Source organism: Myotis brandtii, unplaced genomic scaffold (assembly GCF_000412655.1).
Source record: "Myotis brandtii unplaced genomic scaffold, ASM41265v1 scaffold62, whole genome shotgun sequence".
In the NCBI taxonomy this organism is placed as follows: domain Eukaryota; kingdom Metazoa; phylum Chordata; class Mammalia; order Chiroptera; family Vespertilionidae; genus Myotis; species Myotis brandtii.
The window spans coordinates 2109903-2135251 of NW_005370366.1; the positions used below are offsets into that span (position 1 = coordinate 2109903).

At 39.0% G+C, this 25349-nt stretch overlaps 1 protein-coding gene across 2 annotated transcripts in view; it reads left to right on the forward strand.

The window, feature by feature from the left end:
- BRCA2 (breast cancer 2, early onset) overlaps positions 1–23089 on the forward strand; it is an 86163-nt gene extending 63074 nt beyond the window's left edge. For both annotated transcript variants that reach the window (XM_005880014.2, XM_014528128.1), the window contains 9 exons: positions 1265–1420; positions 1522–1666; positions 3050–3171; positions 6534–6732; positions 8276–8439; positions 8528–8666; positions 18400–18644; positions 20359–20505; positions 21824–23089. In XM_005880014.2, the coding sequence (XP_005880076.1) occupies positions 1265–1420; positions 1522–1666; positions 3050–3171; positions 6534–6732; positions 8276–8439; positions 8528–8666; positions 18400–18644; positions 20359–20505; positions 21824–22483 (1977 nt within the window). In that variant the 3' untranslated portion in view covers positions 22484–23089. The remainder of the gene's footprint in view (positions 1–1264; positions 1421–1521; positions 1667–3049; positions 3172–6533; positions 6733–8275; positions 8440–8527; positions 8667–18399; positions 18645–20358; positions 20506–21823) is intronic.
- Positions 23090–25349: the final 2260 nt, after the last annotated feature.

A 25349-nucleotide genomic window follows, 5' to 3' on the forward strand; every position in this document is an offset into this window, starting at 1 on the left:
GCCTTTCATATGCAAAAGCCTCCGTGCACACTTGGGCGGGGCGGGATCCCAGGGGATCAACAGGGCGGGCGGAGCGAGCAGTATGGCTGTTCTCAGTCCTGCCCTCAGAGGCCCCGGCAATCGCTGCGAGTGCCTCCTAGAGAAAGCTGCCCTCAAGTTCCGACCGATGTCAGACAGTTCCATTTCTCCCGTATGAGTCTGGGTCCCCAGAGACTCGCCCAGAACTGGAGCTCAGAGCTTGAGACTCCCTCCCGGTTAAAAAAGACAATCGTGTCCTCAGCCGCCAGCCCTCTCCGCATGCACCTCCGCACCTTTGTATTTTACTTCCGCACCGCACCTCCTCTGAGTCTCGGTAAGCTTTTCTCTTTCCTTCTAGTTGTAGAATTTCCACTCAGCCAGCCTTCCTGTGGTTCTGGATGATGTCCGTTCCGTCTTTTAGTTGTATTTTTGAAGTGGTTGTGCGAGGCAGCAATCTCCGGTGTTTACCTATGCCGCCATCTTTCAATTTGTACCTCTTAATCCCTTCCCTTTTTTCACCCAACTTCCCTCCCCTCTGGCGACCATCAATTTGTTCTCTGTATCTATGAGTCTGTTTTGTGAACAATTTTTTAAGATACTATATTTTGAAAGTATTTTTACTTTCATACAATTTTTCACTTATTCACTTTCTTATTTACCTTCATGACACTTTATAAATTATTAGAGGCCTGGTGCACGGATTCATGCACATTGAAAGGAAATTAATTAGAAGAAATATTTTAGATGCCAGAAAGGGACCATGGGAGGTTGTCTCCAGGGCGTGTCCAGCCCATCTCGCCCAGTTTTCATCAGGGTGATCGGGACTGGCCAGCGAGCCGGGGAGGGACCGAGGGAGGGCTCCAGGGCATGTCTGGCCCATCTTGCCCAGTCCCGATAGGAGCCAATTGGAGTTGGCCAGCTGGGGAGGGACCGCAGGAGGTTGGCTGGCCAGGGAGGGACCGTGGGAGGGCTCCAGGGTGTGTCTAGCCTGTCTCGCCCAGTCCTGATCAGCTGGACCCCAGCAGCAAGCTAACCTACCGGTTGGAGTGTCTGTCCCCTGGTGGTCAGTGCGCCTCATAGCAACTGGTCGAATGGTTGAATGAACAGTCAGACACTTAGCATATTAGGCTTTTATTATATAGGATAATAAAGCAATCTTAAGAGAATGAAAATATTATGAAATGTGAAATAGAATGGAACATTATTTACTTAACCTGTAAATCAATGTATTCCTTAATTTGTCCAGATTTCTGCAAACAGTACCCGGCCTGCTTGCTGGTATGCCAAGCTTGGATTCTCTCCAGACCCTAGACCTTTTCCTCTCCCCTTGTCATCACTTTTCAGTGATGGAGGAAATGTTGGCTGTGTTGATGTAGTTATTCAAAGAGCATACCCTATGCAGGTATGACATATTCTTGAAACTTACTCTATATTTCTCTTTTGAAAAAGTTAATTTGAATGATTCCTCCTTACCATGTATTTCCATTTTATGTATTATTACAGTGGATGGAGAAGACATCATCTGGATTATACATATTTCGCAATGAAAGAGAAGAAGAAAAGGAAGCAGCAAAATATGCGGAGGCTCAACAAAGGAAACTAGAAGCCTTATTCACTAAAATTCAAGCAGAATTTGAAGAGCATGAAGGTAAAGTGAGTTGTATATTACAAGTTTATTTATATGAAAAGTGTTTTTATTAGAGTTTTTGGAGGCTTCTAATTTAAATTTTATAATTAGGTGAATTGTCTTTATTTTAAGTAATAGATTTTTTTTCTAATTCTGAATCAACTTTTTTCTGTTTTAAAAAAATATTATTACATAGACGTATGGGTAAGCATTGAACTGACCCCAAATTATTACATTTTTATTCAACACACTGAGCTTTTAGATACTTGTAATTGTCATTAGACAATAATGCATGACATACCCACAGCACTATTCAGAAATCTTAAATAAACTCCCTCTTAAGCTTCAGAACTAAAGCATTTATAGTCCCTTTTTTGGCATAAGAGAAAAAATAGCAGTGAGGGAAAAAACTATCAAATTATTTTTCCCTAGATAAATCCTGTATGATATTACTTATATGAGAAGTATAAAAAAGGCAGACTTGTAAAAAAAAGGAGAGTATAATGGTTGTTACCAGGGGATGGGGTGGGACAATAATACTGATGGTGTTTAAGGTACAAACTTATAAGGAGTAAATAAGCCAGAGATCTAGTGCACAGTATCTATAATAATAAAAGCATAATATGCTAATTAGACCGGACGTCCTTTCGGACAACCTTCTGGTCAACGCCGGGGCTACAAGGGAAGCCCAGGTCCCGGATGCCAGAGGGAAGCCGGTGCCAGCAGCCCAGGGAAGGAAGGCCTACTCTTGCACGAATTTCATGCATCGGGCCTCTAATAGTGAATATAAAGAACATGTGGCTCACGAGCCGCAGTTTGCTGACCACGGCCCTACGCCATTGTCATTCTTTTTTTTCAGTGTCCTTATCTTTACTATATAACTTTTGCATTTCTTGTTATTGTAGTTGTTGGGCGTTACGTTATTATACTTAGAGTTAGAACTTGTTTTCCCTGTGGCATCAATTTTAATTATAAAAATCATAGTGTTTTTGCTTATAGGACAGGAAATTTACTTTTTTACTACCTTTTTTATTGCTGTAACTTTATGTTCTGCTTTTCTTCATAATTTTCTATATTATTTAACATCGTATTATATATAAATCTCAAAAAAAGTAGACTCAAAATTTTATGTGCTTAACATATTACTAGCTCATGCTGTTTTCATGATTAAGTAAATCATGAAATTATTTATAATTTACAAATTACTCTAATCAAGTAAATTCTTTGATAATTTTTAAACCATGAATACAGTAGCTTCGCATTTTCCTAGAAAACTTTTAGCAGATAAATAGTTTCTTATTTTTTAATCTTCCTTCTTTGTGTGTTTTTTGCTTGGTTGTCTTGTTTTCAGCACTGTGAACTTTGTGGTTTAGCTAATTAGTGATACTTTTTTTTTTTTCCTAGAAAATATAACAAAACAATGTACACCATCACATGCACTAACCAGACAACAAGTCTGTGCTCTGCAGGATGGTGCAGAGCTCTATGAAGCAGTAAGGACTGTGCCAGACCCCAGTTACCTTGAGGTGAGAGGGGAAGAGGGCATACAGTAAGCCTTAAGGTGAAAGATGTGGCCACTCTCTGGCCATCATGGGAAGCAGGGTGTTGAAATGCTATTTCTCAAAGAGGACATATGCATATTCGGGATTTGCAGTGAGGAGCCAAACCACAGTATCAAATAGAAGATAGGAATGTTATCTTCAATTCTGTATCAAACAGAAGATAGGAGTGTTAAACACTATTATATATTAAACTAGAGGCCCAGTGCACAACATTCGTGCACTGTGGGGGGTCCGCAGTCCAGGACCCCTTGGGGGATAGCCGGCAGTCAGACATCCCTCTCGCAGTCCAGGGCTCTCGCAGTCCGGGACCCCTCGCTCCTTACCGCCCGCCTGCAGAGGCTCCCACCACCACTGCTGAGCTCGCCAGCTGTGAGCCCGGCTTCTGGTTGAGCAGCGCTCCCCCTGTGGGAGCTCACTGACCACAAGGGGGCAGCTCCCTGTGTTGAGCATCTGCCCCCTGATGGTCAGTGCGCCTCATAGCAACCAGTTGTTCCGCCGTTTGGTCGATTTGCATATTAGCTATTTATTATATAGGATAAATGTGGCTTAAAATACACACAAAACTTGTTTACTTTTTTTTTTTTTTAATATATTTTATTGATTTTTTACAGAGAGGAAGGGAGAGAGATAGAGAGTTAGAAACATCGATCAGCTGCCTCCTGCACACCCCCCACCGGGGATGTGCCCGCAACCCAAGTACATGCCCTTGACCGGAATCGAACCCGGGACCCTTCAGTCCACAGGCCGACGCTCTATCCACTGAGCCAAACCGGTTTCGGCAAAACTTGTTTACTTTTAAGATGAAACAAATATCTTAGTTTCCTTGTTCTCAGCTCTTCTCAGATCCTTCCCAGAGTCTATTTTATAATTCTCTATTTCAAGGGTACTCAAATGGACAAGTGCAGAAGCACTGAACTGTGTTAGAAATACCATAGGTTTTAGAATCATGGGTCTGCCATTTATTAGCCAAGCAAATTAGGCATAAAATAGTTATAAAATGGTCATAAAATAAGTTGTTTTAGGATCAAATTAGTATGTAAAAGTGTATTGTTATTAAAGTTTCTTATAAATGTTAGTTGCTGTTAGAACATCATTTCATGTATTAAGGTAAGATACCTCCTAAATTTTTAGACACCAGGTATCAAATTAATGCAAGGGTTAGTTTGCTAGATAGGAAGGAGGTGAGAAATTTGAGGAAAATTATTTTTGTTTATTGATTAATCTCATTTATTTGATGACAATAAATTTTGTATATAGCTTTAAGTTTCTTAAATAACGGGACTACAAAATAAACAATATTCCACTAGAAGAGTAAGCAGTGCTATTCTGAATAGAATTCCCTCGCATTCCCAAAAGGTACAACTCAAATTCTCCCGGTGAAAAGTGAGTTTGGTTTGAAAGCCTGTGAGTGTACTTGCTACAAGTTTGTAAATTAAGGCTTTATTTTTCTTTCCTGAAACATTATTTGTGTCTATCACTTATATTATTACATATGTTGAAGCCTTTGCTTTCTCTGAGTTATCATGAAGATAGTTTTAATTTCATCTCAAATTTTAATGAAATATTTATTAGGCTGGTATCCTTTTATAGAATCTATACTAATAAAAGGGTAATATGCTAATTAGAACGGGAGACCTTCCAGACATCCTTCTGGACAAAGCTATGGTGGCGGGGCCAAGGTAGAGGTGGTTAGGGGCGATCAGGCCAAGAGGGGAGGGCAGTTGGAGGTGATCAGGCCAGTGGAGGGGGGAGGCAGTTGGGGGCCAGCAGAGGGGCAGTTAGGGGCAAGCAGGCCGGCAGGGGGGGGCAGTTGAGGGCGAAGCGGGGGGCAGTTGGGGGCGAGCAGGCCAGCATGCAGAGTGGTTAGGGGTGATCAGGCAGGCAGGCAGGTGAGCAGTTAGGAGCCAGCGGTCCCGGATTGTGAGAAGGATGTCCCAGATTGGAGAGGGTGCAGGCCGAGCTGAGGGACACCCCCACACACACACCCGTGCATGAATTTCGTGCACCAGGCCACTAGTTTATTTATAAGGAGGAAGTAATGAGCAGAATAAGAGTTGGAAGACTAAGTTCTAGACCTAGTCCTGATCTTTGTAACTGGACAAGTGATTTATCTCTTAGGGTTTCTTTCTACCTTCTATCAAGGGGATGACAGAGGGGCTTATCTATAAGGTTCTGATTTTATGATTCTGAGGTTTCACTCAGATCAAGTTATCACTGTAATTCTTAGAGGGAAAAATAGGCATCATTTTATAAAATACCCTGTCAAAAGGATTTGTTTTCTGTGACAATGCTAATGTTGTGGGACTTTGGAAATCACAGATTTATTTTTAATTCATGTTTTAAACATTCTCTTCATTTTTAGCCCCTTTGCAGGGTACAGAGTTCAAGTGTCCCTTCCCCATGTAGATCAGATTAATATTTGTAAGGCAGTAGTAGTCTAGTGTGTTATGTGTTGGATTTCATTTCCTGTTTTGTTTTATTTTATTTTTCATTCATTCATTCATTCATTCATTCATTCATTCATTCATTCTTGTTACACTGGGTGAGATTCCCAAGAAGTACAGACAGCAGTTTGGTGAAGTGATTGAAGAAAAGTGTGGAGGCAGCGAGAAGTGCTTGTAGCGCGTGTTTTGTTTTTTAATCGACTTTGAGAGAGAGATATTGATTTGTTGTTCCACCTATTTATGCATTCATTGGTTTATTCTTGTATGTGCCCTGACCAGAGCTTGATCCTTCAACCTTGGCACATTGTGACCATACTGTAACCAACTGAGCTGGCCAGGGCTAGGACGTGTCTGTTTTAAGTTGTATCTACTGTTCCAGGGAGTTCATGAAATTATACTATGGGAGCTAAGAATGAGAGTTCTTGAGCTAACCCTACCTATGTGCCTCTGCAATTATTTATTCTCTGCACCTCAGTTTCATCACCTACAACATGGAAACAATAACAGTACCTACCTCATAGGGTTATTATACGGATTAAATAAATTAATACATTTATCACACATAGACCCATTTCTCAAATAGAGTGAGCCTTTACATGTTAGCCATTTATAATGTCATCCATATTGATAGATATGATTGTTAGAGTACATTTATAAATAGGGGAAATTTGTCACAAAGATTAGTAAACAGTTTAAGACACCAGAACATATTTGTTATGTGATGAGTACATTAATCTCAATATTTATATTGTCACACTCTTAAAGTGAACTCAACTCTGTTGTATTTTACCCCCATTTGAAGAGATTCATTTACAATAGATGAGGTGTTTTGTTTGCTTTTTATTCCAACCTTATCTGCCTTCATATATTAAATAATCACAGGGTTATATTAGTGGCGAGCAGTTACGAGCCTTGAATAATCACAGACAGATGTTGAATGATAAGAAGCAAGCACAGATCCAGTTGGAATTCCGGAAGGCTGTGGAATCTGCTGAAAAAGGGGAGCAAATGTTATCAAGGGACGTTACAACTGTGTGGAAGTTGCGTATCATAAGCTATGAGAAAAAAGAAAAAGATTCTGGTCAGTATGTAAATTACTTGTTTTTATTAGTTTTAAGTTGAAGTATTATATTAATAAAGTGATTTCAAGTGCTAGATAAAGTGTACAGTTAGTGCATAGAGGAGCAAAAATTATGTATCGGTGCCCACAAAATGATGATGGAATCCTTAGATATTAGTTGTTATCAGTATCCTTTTTTTTTAAGGTAGGAAATTTTATTTTTAATTTAGTATAAATTTTTAACAAAGTTACATATGCCCCAAAGCTTTTATGTGTTTCTCTACTTGACAACAATCTCCAAGGGAGCCAACAAGGCTCCAGACTTGGCTTCCACTCACATGGAAACCAACATAACCCACCTTACCCCTCCTTGCAAACCAGGAAAGAAAACTACAGGAACAAATGCCTGGCCAGCAGCTTTACAATTCCTAGTGGAACCGGATTCTGGGGCAGATCAGTAAAGGGTGGGAGCGTTCAGAGTGAGAAGCTGTGGTCCCCAGGCCCATAGACTGAAACCCAGCTCCTCTCCCTTCCATCCCCTACTTTCTCCCTTTTTCTTTGTCATTCTCTACTCATTCCTGTCTCTCTCTCTTTTTTGGCTATTTCCTCCAGCCTCACATCTCTTTGTTTTCACGTCCTCCAAAGTGGCCCCCAAAAGACAGCTGTGGTTTTCAGTCCTTTTGTAACTGTTAAAAGTTCCAAAATATCAAAATCAAAGAGCTGCTTCTTAGCAAGCAGAGGTGAATGTTTTCACTAGCTTTATGGTTCTTCATAACTTGTGACCAAATTTTTCTACCAAGCAGAAGCGAAGGAGCCTGCATCCACTGGGTCCGGTCCTAAGGCGGCCTCTGGGTTAGAGAGTCAGGCAGGACAAAGGGGGCACTGCAGGTCTCCCCTTCACCCCCAGAGGATCCTGGGCCTCCCTGGTCTCCACAGATGCTGGAATCTGGCCCGGGTCCCTCTTTCAGGCTGAGCTTGGGAACAAAAAAGGAGATTCCCCAGAGTCAAGTTACCAAACTTAGTGTGACAGTTGCTTTAGTGTCCAGTTCTAAATAAAGTGTTCTGGCTGGTCCATTGGGAAAAGACCAAATCCTTTTGGGGAATCAGTGACGGGGAAGGGCTTTTAGGCCTTCCAATCCACCTGCTTGGATCACTGGCTTTTTCTGTCCTGGGTAAAATTCATTTGTTTTCTTACAGTTCTGTAGATCAGAAGTCTGGAAGGAACTGGTGGGGTTCTCTGCTCAGTGTATCATGAGGCTGAAATCCAGGTGTCAGCTGGCTGCATTATCTCATGTTCCGGTTCCTCTTCCAAGCTCAGTAGAGTTCTTAGCAGAATGCATTCCCTGTTTCTTGTGCTGCCTGTCACCAGAGGCCACTCTGCTTTAGCAGCCTCCTGCATTCTTTCTCACGTGGTGGCCTTCTCCATTGTCAGACCAGTAACAGTGCATTGTGTCCTTCTCATGCTTGACTCTGTGATTTTGTTCCCCTTCAGTATTCATTTTTAAGCAAGAATTTAATGATTATCAGTTTTTTCATTGAGTCTTTTTCCTCTTTATCTGAATAGTTATACTAAGTATCTGGCGTCCATCATCAGATTTATATTCCCTGCTAACAGAGGGAAAGAGATACAGAATCTATCATCTTGCAACATCAAAATCTAAAACTAAATCTGGAAGAGCTAATATACAGTTAACAGCAACCAAAAACACTCAATTTCAGCAAATACCAGTAAGTACTTCTTATTGTAATTTTTCAATTTTGATAAATGCATATGAGTTTATAGAATCTTCACATGCTGATTTTTTTTTTCTTACAGGCTTCAGATGAAATCCTGTTCAAAGTTTATCAGCCGAGGGATCCCCTTCCCTTCAGCCAATTACTAAATCCAGGCTTCCAACCACATTGTTCCGAGGTGGACCTAGTAGGATTGGTAGTTTCTGTTGTGAAAAAAATAGGTAATGTACAGTATTTTTAGTTGTAGCTTTTTATTGATGCTTTTGAAAAACATTATCTTTTAAAATTTGTCTTAGGATTAATTGGAGCTACAAATCAGCAAATTTGGTAACTAGTGACTTGAAAGTTAGGCCTGTTTTAACCTCACTTCTTTATTTTTTTTTAATTGATTTCAGAGAGGAAAGGAGAGGGAGAGATAGAAACATCAATGGTGAGAGATAATCATTGATTGGCTGCCTCCTGCATGCCCCCTACTGGGGATGGAGCCTGCAACCGGGGCATGTGCCCTTGACCAGAATCAAACCGGAGCCTTTAGTCAGCAGGCTGACCTCTATCCACTGAGCCAAACTGGCTAGGGCTTAACCTCAATTCTTAATGAAAAGCATTTCTACAGTATTACAAGGAAAGAACTTACATCCCATTCTGTGCTACTTAATTTTAAAGAAATTACCAGAAAATTTTCTGTAGCATCTTAGTGATTACTATTAGACAAATAAATTATAATTTCTTGTGCAGTTAACTGAGCATTCAAGCCTGTCTCCAGCTTTGGTTTGGGGTGTGTTTTTTTCCTTTGCAGTATCTCTCATTATCCCTAATGATATCCATTGTTCTAAAAATTACTTTTTTTAATATAGCTATTCCAACTTTTTTACCGTTAGTGTTAGTTTGCATGGTATATATCTTTTTTCATTCCTTTATTTTTAACCTATTGATGTCTTTATATTCAAAGTGTATTTCTGATAAACGGTATGGTTGGGTCTTGCTTTCTTATCCAATCTGACAGTCTCTATCTTTGTTTAATCTGGTCATCTTTAATGTGATTATTGGTAAGGTTAGATTAAAATTTACCATCTTGCTGGCTGTTTTCTGTTTGTCCCATTATTTCTTATGTTGGAGGGCAATTCTCATGGTATTTTTACATATGTGGTAGTATTGTCTCAGACTATCTTTTCAAGACTGTATAGCAAAGAGGCCTGGAAGGACAGAGGGCAGATTTCCTTCCTGCACAGGAAGTCTGATCTCTTTTCCTATGCGTTTTTGTTTCTATTTCTGTTTTTTGTTTTTGAGATTCCACATGTAAGTGAGGTCATACAGTATTGGTCTTTCTCTCTCGACTTATTTCACTTTTCATAATGCCCTCAAGGTCCATCTGTATTGTTGCAGATGGCAGGATTTTCTTTAGAATACACCACATATTTTTTTATTCTTTTTTTGTATCTGTTCACCCTTCAACAGACACATAGGTTGTTTCCCTGTCTTGGCTGCTGTGACTAATGTTGCAATGAACATAGGGGTTATAGGTATCTCTTTAGCATAGTGATTTTATTTCCTTCTGGTATATACCCAGAAATGGAAATGGTGGATCATATGGTATTTTTATTTTTAATTTTTTGAGGAATAAATAATTTTTTTATGTTTGTTCATTGATTTTAGAGAGAGGGGAAGGAAGAGGGATAGAAAGATAGAAACATCAATGACCTAGAGAAACATCAACATATATAGGCTGCCTCCTGCACATCCCCTGCTGGGGATGGAGCTCACAATTGCAACCAGGACATGTACCCTGACCAGGAATTGAACTGGCAACCTCCTGGTACATGGGTCAGTGCTCAACCACTGAATCACACTGGGCCAGGCAAGAAATAAATGATTTTAAATGACAAATACCTTTGCAGTGTCAGATTCCATTTTTACTACTCCCAACATCTCAGCCAAGTTCATCTATATTTTATTCCTTAATTATGACATTGCACACTCCTCTTTCCTTACCTCTTTCCATATATCCTATCTACAAAGCCGTACTCTTATCTCCCTAAGTACTATGAAGTGTCAGGGACTAGCTAAGCTCTGAGTTTATGCACAGAGTCTTCTATTTATTAACTAGAGGCCCTGTGCACGAAATTCGTGCATGGGTGGGAGGGAGTGTCCCTCAGCCCGGCCTGCACCCTCTCCAATCTGGGACCCCTCAGGGGATGTCCGACTGCTGGATCGGGCCTAAACCGGCAGTCGGACATCCCTCTCACAATCCAGGACTGCTGGCTCCTAACTGCTCTCCCCTGCCAGCCTGATCGCCCCTAACTGCTCTCCCCTGCCAGCCTGATCGCCCCTAACTGCTCTCCCCTGCCAGCCTGATCCCCCTAACAGCTCTCCCCTGCTGGCCTGATCACCCCCTAACTGCTCCCCTGCCAGCCTGATCGCCCCCTAATGCTCCCCTGCCAGCCTGATCGCCTCTAACCGCCTCTGCCTCAGCCCCTGCCACCATGGCTCTGTCCGGAAGGACATCTGGAAGACATTTGGTCTATCAGTCTAATTAGCATATTACCCTTTTATTAGTATAGATGATATTGTGCCAAGTACCCCAGTCTCCTCCCCTCACAGTCTGTCCCCATTCCACTTCAGCTTTGTTGACGTCTTCTTTGCTGTTCTTGAGCCCATGGAGCTCACTTTCATCACAGAGCCTTTACACTCGTTGCTTTTCCCAGAAGCTTACCCCCAACAGTCACTTGGCTGGCTCCTTTGTCTCCTCCAATCTATGGTCAAATGCAGCCTTCTAAAAGGCCTTTCTCTGACCACCATTTCTAAAAAAGCAGTACTCTCTTCGCTCCCCAACCTAGTTTTAAATTATCCATAGCACTCAACAACATATATTTATGCTTTTTTGTCTCCCTCCTCCAGAATATTAGCTCTATAAGGGCAGAGACTTTGTTACTGTTATATCCTCAACTCCTAAAGCAAAGCCTGGGACAAGGTATGGTCTCAATTATTTGGTGGATTACTTGCTTTTCTTTTTTCTTTTTCTTTAATATATTTTATTGATTTTTTTTACAGAGAGGAAGGGAGAGAGATAGAGAGTTAGAAACATCGATGAGAGAGAAACATCGATCAGCTGCCTCCTGACCACCCCCTACAGGGGATGTGCCCGCAACCAAGGTACATGCCCTTGACCGGAATCGAACCCGGGACCCCTCGGTCCGCAGGCCGACACTCTATCCACTGAGCCAAACCGGTCAGGTGATTACTTGCTTTTCAACTACCCTGTCATGGCTTCTCCCTTCCTCTGCTCTTTGACTAAGGTTTATTGTCCATCTCCTTTCCGAGAAGGCCTCCATATTCCATGAGTTCTTCATATTTTGCTAAGTGTACCTATGCCTTACTTCTGAAACTATATCTTGGCTAGGCATAATATTATGGGATCATTCTTTCTTTCCTTCCCTAAGAGCTTTGTAGAAATTACTGATTAGGCATTGAACAGTCTGGGACTGGCATATTTCCCCCCCACCCCCCTCATTTAGGTGATTTTCTTTTTATGTCTGGATATCTGAAGAATGTTTTGTTTTGTATTCCAAAAGTTTGACTAAGTTGTGTCTTAGTGAAAGCATTCTATATACAGTTCTCCTGGGACACAGGATGCTCTTTGATCTACAAACTCAGTGCTTTCTTTATTTAATGGAAATTCTGTAATTTACTTGAATATATCTGCTGTTCCATTGATTAGGATTTCTACTTTGAGGAAATCAGTTAGCCTTATGTTGCATTATTTTTGTTTTTAATTTTATCTATTCTTTGATTGCTTCTATTTTTTTTCTTTTTTATCTTCATTCACCATTATTATATCTAGACTTTATATTTGTAATTTTATTTTCTGCAATGTGTTTTATTTCTTGCTATTTTTGATGCATGTACTGACCCATTATGATCATATATTGGTGTCCTTGATTTAATTCTTTGGTCCTACACTCTCCTTATCATCTTATAGTGCTACTTATCCCATATTCAAGTTTTTATTTTATTGGATATATGGTCTTAATTAAGCTCATTAGCATGAATCAGTTTTGAAGGATTTAGAAACTGTCTTCTTTTATTTCAGTTTTGTTTTCTTATGGGGCATGTTCTTTGCTGTGTTCTTTTCTCCTTTTTTTTTTTTTTAAAAAAAATACCTTTGTTGATTTCAGAGAGGAAGGGAGAGGGAGAGAGAGATAGAAACATCAATAATGAGAGAGAATCATGGATTGGCTGCCTCCTGCATGCCCCACATTGGGGATCGAGCCCGCAACCCGGGCGTGCCCTTACGAATTGAGCCTGGGACCCTTCAGTCCACAGGCCGATGCTCTATCCACTGAGCCAAACCGGCTAGGGCTCTTTTCTCCTTTTTAAAAATGGGTTTTGTTTGGTTAATTGTGTTTTGGTGCTTTGTGGGTTTTCTTTGCCTGTAGTATGTTAATCTGCTACATTTTTTTCATAGCATTTCATTTCATCTTGATCAGACTTGGTGACATTTGCCACACATTCCACACGTTCTGTTGTAAATGTTGGGTGAGTAGCAATGAACAAAACAGGCAAAAATCCCTGCCTTTGTGGAGCTTACGTTACAGGGGGTTGGGGAGGGAGATCACAAATAAAATAAATAAGTAGCATTTCTATTTTTCTTAGTAAATGCTAAGCTCTTATTGGGGTAGTATCAGGGGGCAGGAAAAAGAAATGTGGCTTTAGATAGTGAGGTGAGGAAAGACCTCACTGCAAAGTTAACAGTTGAGTGAGACTTGAAGAAACAGAGGGAGGGAGGCATGTGGACATCTGGGGTAGAAACAGTCCAGGCATAAGAAATGGTCATGATAAAGTCTGATGCTTTGAAGCATTGGCAGAGGCCAGGGAGTGAGTACTCACAGGTGGGATAGAGGCATTGGACCAGACTGTGTGGTGGTCCTTGTATGGAATTCAACTTTATTTCTCAAAGTGATAGGAGGAGTGTCACCACCTGACTAGGTTTTCAGGGGATTACCTGGCCTGCTGTATTGAGAATAGACTCTAGGGTGCATGAGGGTACAAACAGGGGAAACAGCTGGAAGCTATTGAAGAATTGAGGCAAGAGATGATGTTAACAGTTTAGACCAGACAAAAGCAATGGGAGTGGTCAGAAGTAGTCAGATTCTGGTTATATATATTTTTAAATATGTTTTTACTGAATTTTAGAGAGAGAATAAGAGAGAGGGAAAAGGGAGAGAGCTAGAAACATCGATCTGCCACCTCCTGCACGATCCCCCCATCACTACCAGGGATCAAGCCCACAACCCAGGCATGTGCCCTGACCAGGAATCAAACCAGTGACCTCTTGGTGCATGGGATGGCATTTAACCACTGAACCACACTGGCTGGGTCTGGTTGTATTTTGAAGGTAGAGGGACACTATGGGGTTGAAGAAAGGAGTCAGTGCCAAGGTTTTTGGTCTAAGCACCTGGAAAAAAGGAGTTGTCTTTCACTGAGAGGGAAAGACTGCAAGGAAAAGCAGGTCTGTGGGGAAGGGCAGAGCTCAGTTTGGACAGTTACGTTTTAGGTGCTTAATCTAGGTAGAGAGTTCTACTTGACAGCTGGATACAGGAGTCTGTTCGGGGGAATGATCTTGGCTGAACGTATAAATTGGGAAGTCAACATCCAGGTGGCATTTAATGCTGTGAAACTGGCCGAGTTGTGAGAGGAGATAGAGAAGTGACTCATGCACTCTGATGCCTTGAAGCAGAGGACATGGAAAGGGGCCAGTAAGAGAGACAAGAGGAGTGGGAGGGATCCTCAGAGTAAACTATGTGGAAGCCCAGAGAAAAGGAGGATTTCTGACAGGTGAGCATGAGTGACTCTGTCTGCTGGCATTTGGTAGCATAGATAGTGAGGTTAGGGCTGAGCATTGATTATTGGCTTTAACACCATGGAGGAGTCTTTTGGTGAGTGGTGGAAAAGACTGAATGAAGTGGGGCAAGAAGACAGGAGAGCAATAGCAAGAGTGAATGTGGGCATTTCAGGGACACCATGCTTAAAGTGAAGAAGACATATGGAGCAATAGCTAGAAGGGAAATTGGGAATAAGAGAGTATTTATGTTTTCAGATGAAAGTGCTGGGAGCATACTGATGAGATACTGTCTGTGTATGAGAGGCTCCCATATAGATGGGCCAGTTGTGGAGCACAGTCCTTTAGTTGCCACGTCAGGATGGTACCTTGGGGGAGTATAGGGAGATCGGCCTCAGCTGGTAGCAGAGACAGTTCTCCATAGTTGGAGGAAGAGGGGTGAAGTAATGTGTGCTTGAAGTGGAAGAGGTGATGTATAAGTCAAAACTCGTGGCAGCTCTCCTCTGTTTGCCTCTGTGTCCTCACTGAAGTAGGGAACAAAGTCATCACTGGCAGTCAGAATGGAGGAAAAGGTATGAAATCATCCTTCAAGAAAATGGCAGAAGGGATATACTGGGTGGATACTTTTGCTGCCAGGACCCACAGGAGTCCATGTTCATGAATATGACATGGAACTGTTCATCACGGTTGGTGTGGTATTTTTTCAACCATGTTGGCTGTCATGGTGTAGGCATGAAGTAGGTAGAAAGTGGGATTTAACCAAACTTGTAGATTAGGCAGGTGAATACTACAAAGCAAGAGGGAAAAGAATTTGTGGGTGTATGCAAAGGGTGGAGTTTTAAATAATTGACCCTGGACTTTACGCACGACACAGAGGTAAGAGGGACAGTGTGACCTCTGCTTGTGGAGAAAAAATTAAATGAGGAAACTACACTATAAGTTTATTTTTATATTTTACATTTTCTAAATGTTGTTGTTGTTGTTTTACCCTACCATTTTTTAAAATTTATTTTATGTTACCTTTCATTTTATTTTTATTATTGGTTAAAGTATTACAGGTCTCCTTTTCCCCCGACTGACGCCCCCTTCTAAATGTTTTTTAATAAGCATGTATTACTTTTGTAATTGGGGGGAAACATGATATTTTAAAGAAGGACATTTGGGAGAAGGACAGTACTGTAATCAAGTTTTGAACATAGAGGCAAATTCTAAAATTAGAAAATGGAACATGCTTGGGAAACTTAAGATTAAAATATATTAAATCAATCTGATAAATTTGAAAAGTAAAAGGGATAACTCATTTGCAACAGGATAAACGAATCATTATATGAGAATGGCAGTTCTTTTCATTCCTATTATTTATAAGGGAAACATAATTCTCAAGGCAGCAGAAACAAGACACTGTAAATAGTAATAAGACTGAATGTTTAGTGCCTAGACTTTCCTAGCCTCAGTCCTATCCTGGCTTATGTAATTGTCCCTTTACGCTTTGTGCACTGAAAAAAAATTTAAGTATATTTTTTTATTTATTTCAGAGAGGAAGGAGGAGAGAGATAAAAACATAATCTATCAGCTGCCTCCTGCACACCCCCTACTGGGGATCAAGCCCGAAACCCTGGCATGTGCTCCCGCCCGGGAATTGAACTATGACCTCCTGGTTCATCAGTTGACGCTCAAGCACTTGCAACACCGGCCATGCAACACTGAAAATTTTTTAACTTTTTATTTTGAACTAATTTTAGACCTTCAGAAAAATTGCAAAAATAATAGTTTCCAAATATCCCTCAGCCAGCTTTCCATAATGTTAACATCTTGCATAACCATAGTACAATTATTAGAATCAGGAAGTAAACATTGGTACAATATTATTGCCTAAACTTTAGATTTATTTGAAGTTTTTACTCTACTTTCCATTTTCTATTCCAGATCCCACTTTTATTTAATCATTATTTCTCCTTAGTTTTCTCTAGTCTTTAACATTTCCTCATGATCTTGACACTTTTGAATGGACTGATCAATTATTTTTTAGCATTTCCCTCAATTTGGATTTGTCTGATGTCTTCTCATGGTTGAAGTTATACATTTTTGGCAGAGTTACCATGGAAATTATATATTTTTTTCTTCTCTACATCGTATCAAGGGGTCAGTGATACTGGTATTTTTTATTGCTGGTAATAGCAACAACCTTAGTCAGTTGGTTCAGACGGTGTCTGCTGGGTTTCTTACCTGTAAATAACTGTATTTCCCTTTGTCTATAATAATAAAAGTGTAATATGCCATTTAGACCGGGAGTCTTTCCAGAAGAAACGGGGCTACAAGGGAAGCCCGGGTCCTGAGTGCCAGAGGGAAGCTGGTGCCGGAATCCGGGAGAAGGAAGAAGGACAGTGTGATCTAGATATGAAACCTCTGCCTTTATGACGAATTTCGTGCATTAGGCCTCTAGTAGTTAATAAATATCTTGGAGGAGGTTCACATCCTACTTTACCGCAAACTTTCACCCATTCATTTAGCATCCTTCAGTTGATTTTTGTTTGCAGCAGTTTGTTACTGTGGTATTTGCCTAATGGTGGTTTTTTTTTTCTTTTTTCCTTCTACATTCATTGGAATTCTGTGAGGAAGAGCTGCCCTCTCCCCCATTTATTTATTTCATTTATATCAGTATGGACTTATGAACAGTTATTTTATTCTTATGGGAAATTCAGTACCTTTATCACTCCTATTGTTTAAGTTTGGGCCATTAGGAGTTTTTTCAGGTTGATTCCTGTATTCTTTGAGCACTTCCTTCCTTTGTTTGGCATCATAAGATGTTCCAGGCTCACCTTTTAAGTTCCCTGCCCCAGTTTGGGAATCAACTAAAGTGAGTCCTCATTTAACGTCAGCAGGTTCGGCAAATTTAAGCAAAAAACAGCAAAACCAGTTTTACCACAAGCCTGTTGATACAAACAAGAGTTAAGTTCCAGCATCTCATCAACGTTATAATGAAACAATGTTGAACAAAATGACCTTATTTGAGGACCTGTTGTACCTCTCCAAGAGAACCTTGGATCCTTTTTCTTTCTTTTTTTCTTTTTCTTTTTCTTTCTTTCTTTTTTTTTTTTTTTTTTTTTTTTTTTTTTTGGAGAAAATGGTATTTAGAACCAAAATCTAATTGCTAGATGTGCTCCTTACTACAGTGGCATCATTGCTTGTATGCCTTTCAAGTGTAAAGAGCTAAGAAATATGTTTATGTTCCAACTTGGATTTCCTTGTAACTGGTTCGTTCTGTCTGTTTGGGGGGTAAATGAAAAATATGTGGAATATCATTGTCCTCCTCGGAGTCAGAACTTCACAGAAAGACAAACCAGGGAAGTGTCACTCCCCCCTCATCCCTGCTGACCCAGTGCTGGTCCTTTTTCCCCCCACCTATACCCAATCCCTGTAGTTTCTGGTTTATCTTCCTGTATGTTTTGTACAAATGGTCAGATACCTGTATATTTGCTTATATTTTATTCTTTCTTTTAGGAGATATCTCTAGCCTTTCTTTATAGCCCTAGTCTTTCTTTAGTGCTTTTCTTTTTCACCTAACAGTATGTTTGGAAATCACTGATAGAGATCTTCCTCATCCTGTTGTCAGCTGCATAGTACTCCATTGTAAGGATGTGCCATGGTTTACCTAATCACTCTCCAGGCATGAGCTACGATAGGTTGCTATTAGTACTTTATAATTACAAACAGTGCTTCAATGAGTAACCTCATACATGCGTTTTCATCAACCTTTTTCATGTGTATTTTACTATCATTGGAAGTAGAGAACTAGAAGTGGTATTGCCAGGTGAAAGGTGTGTGTATGTCGCTTTGCTAGGTATTACCCAGTTTTTCTCCAGAGGGTTCCCATCAGCTATGTACCAGACGCCTGCTTCCTATAGCCTCAGGAACAGAATGTGTTGTCACACTGGCATTGAAATTTTAACACTATAAGAAACAGGTCATTTTGGAAATCCTGAGCTTTTTCTAAATTTATTTAGTTGTTTTTACCATTAGCATACCAAAATAAATGGCCATATTAGAGGTTCCTTGCATTTTCTAATTTATCTCACATATATAATGAAATGGGGTTTTTTTGTTTGTTCTCATTTTAGGTCTTGCTCCTTTGGTCTATTTGTCCGATGAATGCCATAACTTACTGGCAATCAAGTTTTGGATAGATCTTAATGAAGACCTAATTAAACCTCACATGTTAATTGCTGCGAGCAATCTCCAGTGGCGACCAGAATCCAAATCAGAAATTCCAACTTTATATGCTGGAGATTTTTCCATGTTTTCTGCCAATCCAAAGGAGAGCCATTTTCAAGAGACATTCCACAAAATGAAAAATACTATTGAGGTAAAATTCGTTTTGAGCATTACCACACTTTTTGGTATTTTCCAAATAGTTTGAGAGTCAAATATAAAAGGAGTGGCAGTGTTTCTAAAAATTGGATGTTGAGATATAATGTCAGGTGAGGTTTTTAGCATACGTTAATTGCTCAGAACCTGAGGAACTGAGGAGAGATGGTAAGAAGGATGTTCAAGCTACAGACCATGTGTAGGCAAACTGGAAATTGGTGAGAATAACATGTAGTTCATATTAGCTGGTAGTATAATTAGTTAATAATATGTAGGTTTCAAATTTACATTTTAAATTCCATACCTAGTATTTTATACAATTTATATCTGCTTTTATGATGAAATAAGCCCAAGTAGAAGAATACTAAAATTATTTCCCTTGGATCATACACATTTTTGCTGAAATCTATTTATACATCACATTAGCTAAAGTTTACTGAAGTGCTCACTGTGTGTCAGGCCTTGTTCTAAGCCTAACGTGATGAGGTAGGGGACTTTTTCCATTTTTCTTATGAGAAATAGAGGTTAAGTCACACAGCCAAGTTGGTAGAACCAGGATTCATACTTAAGCCACCTGAATACAGAATGCAACTATTAACTACTATGCAGTGCTACCTCCCAATAAAATTTTGGATTTTATAAATTCCTAACTATTAAATAATATATAAAAGATAAGCCTCTTAGTTCTATAGTTTAATGTTTGAAATGTGTTATTCAAAATTGATATAAATCACATTTTAAAAGCATTAGAGTAGCTAGCTGTGTATAGTAAGTTTGTGTAATATTTACCTAAAAACTTAATATATACAGTGAAGATAACATCTGATTTATTTGTTTTCTAAGTTAAGGGGCGGGGAGGAGTTGAGGTGGGAAGTTACTTCATTACTTCGCTCTCATACAGAGAACCTACTGTTTACATCCCAGCTTTCTCTGAGACCATTCAAGGACAGTTCAGAGATACCTTTTATTTACTTTTATTTGAAAGTTTTACAAAATACTTTCATGAATTAGGTTAAACCATATGAACTTGCTGATACTTGACCATTTGTGACTTCTGAAACATGTTATTTCAGTTAATCCTTGGAATAGACGTGAAGCCGTTCTCTTATTTTACTCCTAACCTGAGGACTGCTCTGTAGATGTTGGATGATTTACAGCTATTAGTAGTAAATAGAGATAGAACTTGAGTCCCAGTCTTCCAATTCCTGAATCATAGTATATCTTGCTAATTAAACTAGATGGCTGGGAATGGTTCTTATCTCTCTCCTTCCCTGATGCATATAGACCAGGGGTGGGCAAACTTTTTGACTCGAGGGCCACAATGGGTTCTTAAACTGGACCGGAGGGCCGGAACAAAAGCATGGATGGAGTGTTTGTGTGAACTAATATAAATTCAAAGTAAACATCATTACATAAAAGGGTGCGGTCTTTTTTTTTTTTTTAGTTTTATTCATTTCAAACGGGCCATAGTTTGCCCACGGCTGATATAGACACTCTCCCTCTTCCCTCCAACAATTGAGCTCTGCTGAAGCACTGATGTTGGTTCTGCATTTTTGCATTAGCATAGTTTGACAGTTGCTATCAAATTTGGGATGTCTCATTCTTTCTTTCTGGTCTGAATATTTTAGTTCTGGCTTTAAAGGTAATACTTTCTAAAAACATGAATAGATGGGTTTGCATTTTTTAAAACAGCTTTTTCAATTTATTTTTAGAATATTGATAGATTTTGCAACGATGCAGAAAACAAGCTTATGCATATGCTTAATGCAAAGGATCCCAAGTGTTCCACTCCAACCAAAGACTATACTTCAGAGCCACACACTGTTCAGACAGTCCATGGTAGAGGAAATACATTTCTGGTAAGTTAATGTAAATTTAAGGAATTTTGTAAATATATATGAAGATATTCAGGTATACATCTAGTAAACATGAAAAAATTTAATTAAACTTAATTAGAAAATGTGATTGTTATGTGACTTTTATAGGTATAGGTTATCTGGAAATTATATTTTATTTATTGAAGACAGAATGTAACACTCTTTGGGGACAAATTTTACAGTTTCTTTAATTTTAGTATTTCAGGTACATGTGGTAGAAAAGACTTTTTTGCCAGTACCTTTGTACCAGGAGGGCTATCCTATATAATAAAAGCATAGTATACAAATTGTCCCCTCAACTGGGAGTTCATCCAGGAGTTCGACCAGGGGGCGGGGCCAGCCGGGGGAAGGGAGGGAGGCCCTGGCAGCGGCAGGCAGCCAGGGGGAGGGAGTACCCAGTCGGCAGCCTCTAGGGACCCTGGTTCTATATAATTAGGGTTGTTTTTAAAGTCAATTTTATTTAACTCTTTAAATCACAGTAAATGACTAATTCTTAAGTAGCTAACACTTGGTAAATGTATTTATATTAATTCATTACCTTCACAACAGTCCTCTGAGATACAAATTATTACGGTCACCATTTTACAGATGAGGGAACTATGGCATAGAGAGGTTAAGCACTTGCCTGAAGTCACAAAACCAGAAAAGTAGGTATTAGAACCCAGGCGGTGTTGTGTTCTTAAAATGGTTTTGAAATGCTTATTTTTGTTTAACTTGTTAATACTAAAAAAGATTAAAGCAGAAGTTATGTCCCCTACTGTCTTTTTTGTCTTTCATTATGATTAGTCTTCATTCATCTTTTCATGTCATTTTTATATCCTCTTCTGTGAAATTATTTCCTTCTGAGGGAATAAGAATGACTCATGATGATGAACAAAAATAGATACAGAGGCAGAGCAGCATCAAACAGACTGTCAAACTACAGCGGGAAGGCCGGGGAGGGTTGGGGGGCGAGAGGGGGTGGTAAGAGATCAACCGAAGGACTTGTATGCATGCATATAAGCATAACCAATGGACACAAGACACTGGGGGGTAGGGGAGGCCGGGGGAACGTCAAGGGGGGGAAAAAAAGGAGACATATATAATACTCTTTGTAATACTTTAAGCAATAAAACAAAATTTAAAAAAATTTTAAAAAAAGAATGACTCATGAAATCATCTGCCCTATTAGACATTATAAGAGTGAGAATGTGTGTGTTATTTGTGTGTTTAAATATTTTTAATAAAAAGCTAATTTGATTTTGCTTTATATATGAGCACATAATTATATATGCCTCTTTTTCATTTGTTTTTTTATTAGATGTCTTCTCCCAAAAGTGAGATGAACTATCAAAGTTCTTTATCACTTTGTAAGCCAAAAGGGAAGTCTGTTCCCACACCTGTATCAGCCCAAATGACTTCAAAGTCTTGTAAAGGGGAGAAAGAGGTTGATGACCAAAAAAACTGCAAAAGGAGACGAGCCTTGGACTTCTTGAGTAGACTGCCTTTACCTCCACCTGTTAGTCCCATTTGTACATTTGTTTCTCCAGCCGCACAGAAGGCATTTCAGCCACCACGAAGTTGTGGCACCAAATATGAAACACCTATAAAGAAAAAAGAATTGAGTTCTCCTCAGATAACTCCACTTAAAAAATTTAATGACATTTCTGTTTTGGAAAGCGATTCAATAGCTGACGAAGAACTTGCATTGATAAATACCCAAACCCTTTTGTCTTGTTCAGCAGGAAAAAAACAACTTGTATCAATGGGTGAGTCCACTGGGACTGCTCCCACCTGTTCAAGATACGATCTCGAACGGAAAAGGCACCATTTTACCCCTATTGTCACAGAACAGAATTCCCACGTCAGTACTGGAGAAACAGGAGACTCTATTCAACACACAAGTACAATACAAGATACATCTAAGGGACTGCAAAGGCAACAGAACCGAAAACGACAAAAATTAGTTACTGACTCTTAACCTTTCCAGTTTGTAACACACATGCAGTTTCAAAGCACACACCCATCTCTGCAAAATGAGAAGAGAAATGGTTCCAAATCTACCTCAGTACTCATATATCCCAGGAATGTTCTTTGCCTGCTTCTATATTGGTATACTTTTATTTCAGTTATAGACCTTAACACTGTTTATATATTTATTAACTAATCAACGAAAAAAACCTTTCTGATGGGATTTGCTCACAAGTATTTTACAGATGAACATACCCTTTTTGTTTAGATTGTGTCCTTAATTAAATGAAACTAGGTTTCTCAGTAGAGTCATTTTGACTCACATAATTCCTTTTACTTTAGTTCCTACTTTAGTTTCTTTTCGTGTATGTGTGTTTTTAGAGGTAACCCACTATGAATCACTTTTCCTTAATGCACGTGTTAGTTGTACTGCAGTTCTTTCATGATCAAAAATCGGACTAAGATATGACTGGTGCTTGCTTTTGACCAAATTGTTTATTCTTACGTCAGTGTAACTACAAGAAAAATAGGACCCTCGGTATAATTAATTCCTTTATATGATCCCAATGTAATCTCTGAAATTAAATTACTTCAATTAAAAGTTCAAATACATTAATTCAGAAGTAGATTTCATAGTGTTAATTTTGTCTTTCAAATCAACCCTGCTCTACCTGCCTTCACAGGAAGTGCTAATGCTCCTTTTACCCCTTGTGTTCTCTCAGCACCCCCCTCTGGGCAGAAGGTAACAGTTCAATTCAAGATGATATTCTCATTTTTTACTTTCTTATGTTTAATAGAAAAGAGAAAAAGCAGTTCTAACTACAAACTTATAGTATGGAGAAGCTTTCTAATAGGGTCTCTCAGTGTCTTAAAATGTATATCTAACATATATAAGTATGTATATATGTGTATATACATATATATATACATACATACACATATGTATATAGTAGTATATATATTTTTAAATTACAGTGTACATTCAGTATTATTCTTTATTAGTTCCAGGTGTACAGCATAGTGGGTAATGTTTTCAAATCTATTTATAAACATATTTCAAAGCCAAGGATAAATTCTTTTATGAAGCAGTTTGTTTCTATAACTATGATCCATAATTTTCTCTCCTCTAAAAATTAACATGACAAGTAGTCCATTCCACTAGTCTTTTTAACTTGTGCTCTGCCCATCTTATTAATGTGATTTAAGTTTTGTTCGTAAAATAATTTGGACTTCACATGCTAATCATTTTCCTGGTGATCCATTCTAGAACAGGGAATAAAACTTGAGTCTCAGGAACAGACAGAATTATAATAATTTAACCATTTTTTTAGCCTGGAAAAATTTAACTGCTATTACCTCCTCCATTTTTCATTACCACGTAGACTCCTTGTCAGAGAGAGATTTAATGCACATCCTCCCTTTCATAAATTGTAAATAATGTGGCTAAGCTATACAAGAAAAATATGAAGCTTGAGAATATGTGGATATTATCCCCCCAAAAGTGACAATTTGATGATGACAAAGTCAACAGTGTACCCTGCATAAGAGATAAATAGTAAAAGTAATTTGTGTTACCTATTCAACACTCAGTGAGAGCCTCTTGTGCATATAAAGTCCTACACCTGTTCAATGAATGATGCAAACATTAACACACGAAATAATACATGTCAGTGTTGAGGGTTCGAAAAAGTATATAAATCAGAGAGAGAGAAAAATAGATCACTTCTAGCTGGGATATGTAAAGTTGATGGCATTTAATTATTTTTATGTTTCCATACCAAGTATTTTAGGCATCATATGGGGGATTGGGGGGAGGGGGGGGTAAAAGAGGCAGATAGACCAGGAAACTATTCTTCTGAACTCTGTAAAAGCTCTGGATCTATAACCTGGAGCCACTTCTCCATAGCGGTCACTTTAGGTCTAGTAGCCTAAAAGTCCTAATAAGAGAGCCAGACAAATTGGGAGGGCTTGAATTCTGACCCTTTTGGATTCTTTGGAATCAAAGGAAGGTAATTCCAGTTTGGGTTCTCTGACACTCCTTCCTTCTACTAACCTAAATGAGTCAAGCCTTCCTGATTGAGTGAATTCAGCAATAATCAGATCGACTAGACCAGCGGTTCTCAACCTGTGGGTCGCAACCCCTTTGGGGGTCGAACGACCCTTTCACAGGGGTTGCCTAAGACCATCGGAAAACATATATAATTACATATTGTTTTTGTGATTAATCACTATGCTTTAATTATGTTCAATTTGTAACAATGAAAATACATCCTGCATATCAGATATTTACATTACGATTCATAACAGTAGCAAAATTACAGTTATGAAGTAGCAACGAAAATAATTTTATGGTTGGGGTTCACCACAACATGAGGAACTGTATTAAAGGGTCGTGGCATTAGGAAGGTTGAGAACCACTGGACTAGACACTCAGGATTACCTGGGCCCTGGACTGCAGTATTATGTGAATTATCATGATTATTAGAGGATTATTGTGGAACATGCTTGCTTGGACTCATCGAACTTAGTAAAACTATAATAATACCTTAGATCTATTCAAATTCACTAAATTTTAGTTTCATCAGCCAAACTTGGGAGGTACTAATTTTTAAAATGTTAATGAACAATTACAGATGTATTGATGGTAGTCATCAAGATGTTGAGATTTCAATAGAGTCAGATAATGGAATGTCAAAGTAAAATAGTCTTTCTAAAGTGCATAGATAAAATAATTTATATAAGCAAGTAAATAAGGTTAATTTTTTCTTTTATATCCTATTTATTAAAGAAGATTGGTAAATAAGTTTATGATATAGAAATATTGGTTTTTCTTTAACCCTCACCTGAGGATTTTTCCCCCCATTGATTTTTAGAGT